Source organism: Asparagus officinalis, chromosome 1, assembly GCF_001876935.1.
Source record: "Asparagus officinalis chromosome 1, Aspof.V1, whole genome shotgun sequence".
Lineage (NCBI taxonomy): Eukaryota > Viridiplantae > Streptophyta > Magnoliopsida > Asparagales > Asparagaceae > Asparagus > Asparagus officinalis.
This window is the reverse complement of record NC_033794.1, coordinates 53,509,111-53,513,354: the sequence shown is the minus strand read 5'-3', so window position 1 is coordinate 53,513,354 and position 4,244 is coordinate 53,509,111. Positions and strand designations below refer to the sequence as shown.

The 4,244-nt window shown below is 33.7% G+C and overlaps 1 protein-coding gene across 4 annotated transcripts in view; it reads left to right on the top strand.

The window, feature by feature from the left end:
- LOC109824299 (sphingoid long-chain bases kinase 1-like) overlaps positions 870-4,244 on the top strand; it is a 22,371-nt gene continuing 18,996 nt past the window's right edge. Inside the window, exons 1-2 of one of the 4 annotated variants that reach the window (XR_002242604.1) lie at positions 870-1,080; positions 3,586-4,042. Coding sequence is in view for 3 of the 4 variants with exons in the window: in XM_020390881.1 (XP_020246470.1) it covers positions 3,626-4,042 (417 nt within the window). In the remaining variant the exon portion in view is untranslated. The remainder of the gene's footprint in view (positions 1,081-3,585; positions 4,043-4,244) is intronic. The other 3 variants (XM_020390881.1, XM_020390873.1, XM_020390866.1) reach the window with 3 other exon arrangements.

Sequence of the window (4,244 nt, the reverse complement as noted above, 5' to 3'; positions counted from 1 at the left end):
ACCTCAAGGGGAGATTTTGTCAAAATTGCAAACCTAAGGGGGATTTAGTGTTGTTTACCCTAAATTAAAAGTTTAAAGTTAAGAGGGTTATCTATGATACCTCAAAATTGAGAGAGATTTATTAGAATTAAAATAGTTGAGAGGATTTTTCTAAGGCCACCATAATGTGGGGTTTTGTAAAATTAACTCTTTTATAAACTAGAGAAAATCTACTTTTAAACTTGTTTGACTTTACAAATATAAGCAAGTTAATTTTGACGGTTCATGTGCTTGTCCCTTGGCTAAATATGGACAAGAATGTCTCAAAGTCTCAAATAAAATTCTCTCCATGCCTTTCTTATCGATTTCTTTACTACTTTCTGAAAAATAACTGTAGACTCACTTTATAGTTTTTGACTATATTGCACTTAAATGTCATATAGCTTTTCTATATACACAAGAACACCACATAATAGAGTATTAAAATGTAACTTTTAGAAGTTTTAGTGTATTTAAGTGAGGCCACCTAAAAACTAAGGAGATTTATATGCAATATTTTAAATTTTTGGAACATTTATCTGCAGCTCTTAAATACTTTGATATATGTATTTGCTCAATTTTATAATAGAGGTCAATTAAGTATAAGGTTGGTAAAACTATAGGGTGTTTAAGTGCAATTTAGACTAGAATCTTTTGAAAATTTGGAAAGATTTTGTGAAATATCAAACCTTCGAGGGGTTTATCTACGGTGTTATAAAGTTGATGATACTTTTGTGCAAATCACCCCAAAGTTTTGGGGTTTTTGTGAAATTTACAAAAAAGAAATCTCCTCTCTCCCAAGGGTAAAAGCCTCCGCGGGTTAACCTGCTCCACTGTCGCCCTCTCTTATTCCTTCACTCTTTATTAAAGAGAGTAATGGCAACGCTACCAAATCCCCTCTTCGTCTTCTCCGATAGAAAAAAAATAAGAAAAAAGATTCTGTAAATTCCAAATCGAGCCATCTATCTCGATCTTGTCCTCATTCTGTTAGGGTTTCCTGGAGCTCAATTCAGCTACAGAGGCGATCTGGAATTTTCTCGCTGAATTAGAGAATTTGTACAGGTTTTTGTCCCCTTTCCCTCTTCCAGCCACAATACGTTGGATTTCTCGTGTTTTTGAATCATAAATAGTGATATTGAGTTGAGATCAGGAGTTAAATTGAATTTTTTCTGTTCGAGGTTTAGTATTAGGATATTTTTCTTTTGAGTTGTTAGGGTTTCAGTGTTTGGTGTCAGGTAAAGGTAGGTTTCTGAAGACCTAAAGTTGCAATCATTGAGACAATTGTTTTCTGCTAAGTTGGACTTTTTAACTTTGAGGGCTTTCATTTGTTTATGGCGTTGTTGCGGTTGCTTTTTATATAAGTAATGGCCTGATGATAAGACTGTGTTTCATTAAAGAAAAAGAGTCTTTAATGATTTTTCTTAGTGCCTGATTGAGATAAAGATACTATCTTTGGAGCTGATGTGTTTCATTAAAAAAAAGAGTCTTTAATGATTTTTCTTAGTGCCTGATTGAGATAAAGATACTATCTTTGGAGCTGATAGGATTGGTGCTTCCGTTGGGAGAAGATGATTGTGATGGTTTTGTTTGTCAAGATGCTTTCTAGCTATCAGAACTAAGGTTAGCATTATGAATGATGTGTTAATAAATTCATTTGATTTTGAAAGTTTGAGTCATTGGGTGGTCAATAAGAGTGCATTCTAACAAGATGGATAGTTATTCTGAAAGATTAGTTCTTGCCCAGAAGGTTAGCAAAAAATAGAGATGTGCAGATATAAGTAGGATAATTCTTTAGTTAATGTGGCTTTTGGATTGTAAATAGAGACTTGAAACTCTAAACTAAAAGGATATGTGCAATGGTCAAAGTTTAGTCTGTGAAGTCGCTTGATGTAATTAAGGAAGATGCCTCCTTGGTGGAATTTGACTATTGCAAATTGCAATAATCTTGTTGGCATGAATTGTCTGATATATATTTTCTGTGCAACTGGTTTAGAGCATCACCACAAGTAAGTTGCATTTCAGTCAACTGTATCAGGAATGATTTATGCCGTTCTCAATGGGTTTAGTTAGAGAAGCATTTTTTATATCAATTCCGAGATTCATTAATTTACGACCATTGTGACACTTATTCTTTAATGTTCCAGATATTAGAATGAGTTTAGGGACAATTGATTTTGTGTGTGTGTGTGTTTTTGTATGTGCATGCGTGCAAAGTTCTAGTTTTACAGCTTCTAACCACGGGCGAATGATTGATGTCATGATGTTAGAGTGCCTGGAAACTAGTTTTTTCTATGCGTTAAAGTCAATAGATTTATCACTAGATATGTCATGAGTTCACAAATGATACCACCATTGTGCATTACTAATAAAATTTCTAGCGATTGACATAAACAAGTATGTCACATGCTCAAAAGTCAAAAAGGAATTTAGAGCTAATTGAGTGTGCATTGATGTCAGGTTAACAGCCTGCCTAAAAAAAATTATCAAGTCTTTCATGGAACTCAGTTTTATAACCCATCCAATTTTGAAGGTAAAGGTGACCATGATAAAGTAGCTAGTATTAGGTGAAAATTTGTGAGAGGCTTGTGTATGTCAATTCGGCACTATATGGAGTTTGTTACTACGTCGAAAAGTGGTGGTTAAACCTTTCATAGACTCTTGCACTCCATCACAGATCATTTTCTAAGGGAATGAAATGATGTAGATCATGCATTTTCCTTTCCCTTATTATACTCCTACTTTTATAAGCTAATATTTTTCGAAGAAGTAATTCAATTAATGAAATCTGTTATCATACTTATGAGATCAATGAGAATGATATTCATATTCTTTTCCTAGAACTTATTGATTTGAACCCATGAGCATGATGATGATGAAATATGCCTGTCTATAGGATTGAAGCTTTAAAGGTTATGGATTGTGTTAGATCAGCTGCTTCCTTTACATTCTTGCTACAAATTTGGAAAAAAATAATCCTCTTTACATGCTTGGTACAAATTGGAAAAAAAAAACTGAACATCTGCATGTATTGGTGATGTTAGTCAGCATAAAGCACATAAGTTTTGTAGGTATCAGATAATTGCTTATTGGTGCGACTGTTGTTGCTATATATTTATCTTTTGCTTCTTACCATGTCCTTTATAGTGCTGATCAAGGCGTCAAATGAAAATTTGAAACTCATTGGAGCATACAGTTCTCCCAATGTACATATTAGATATATGTAGTTTTCACCCCTTTCACTTGATCTGTGTTCTTCTTTTGGAAAATACAGTTGGTCGTCTTTTTTTTTAATACAACTGTTGTTCCGTTCTTTATATATGTATATAGTTTTGTTCTTTATATATATATATATATATATGTGTGTGTGTGTGTGTGTGCGCGCGCGCGCGTGTTCAAACATGCATTTCAACTTCTGGCATTCATGTTTGCCATACTGCTAATTCTTATGATATGCTCATTGTCACTTATTCAAAATTAATTTTGCAACATTAATGCAACTTTGTAACTTTGTCTGCTTTTGTAAGTATATTCATCAGAAAATGAACTTATGTTTCTCATCTTCTTTAGACAGGTTTAATTCTTTTGGTGAAATTTTCACATGTAGAGCATGCAGAAGTTCCTGCACGATGTTAGTTCGTTGAGAATATTGCAGCAGCAACCTCCGAATCATATGGGTAGTAGACGTTCTCAAATAGCAACTGGACAGCACTCTTCCCCTACTGTATATCCAATAAAAAGAGGCAAAATAAAATCTTCAAGGCAAAAAGAGACCAATGCTGTTACTGATGATCCTGAAAAGGCAAAGGCTTCTGAGCACAGAATTGATGTAGGAGACGAGAACTCCAATTTGTTGGGATATAATGTTTACTCTGGGAAGCTTTCCCTTGTTAAAAAATCTAAAAGCTCAAATGCTGATGAGAAAACTGGATTTGCAGCTGCAAACCTTGATAGTACTGATGCCAAGCTTTCAAGCAAAGCACTCGTTTGGGGATCTCAAATGTTGTGTTTTGAGGATGTTATATCTGTAAGTTTGTTCTAGAGATTGGAGTTTGATATGATTTATGGTTTTATATTCAAATAACTATTTACCCCTACTCTTTGAAATTGGGTTAAATACCTCTCTGATGGAATGTATTGGGTATACTCCATCATACTATGTTAAGATGATAAATATTTTTAAGATAAGATTACTAAAGTAATTAAATCAATTTACTTTTAGAGAGAGG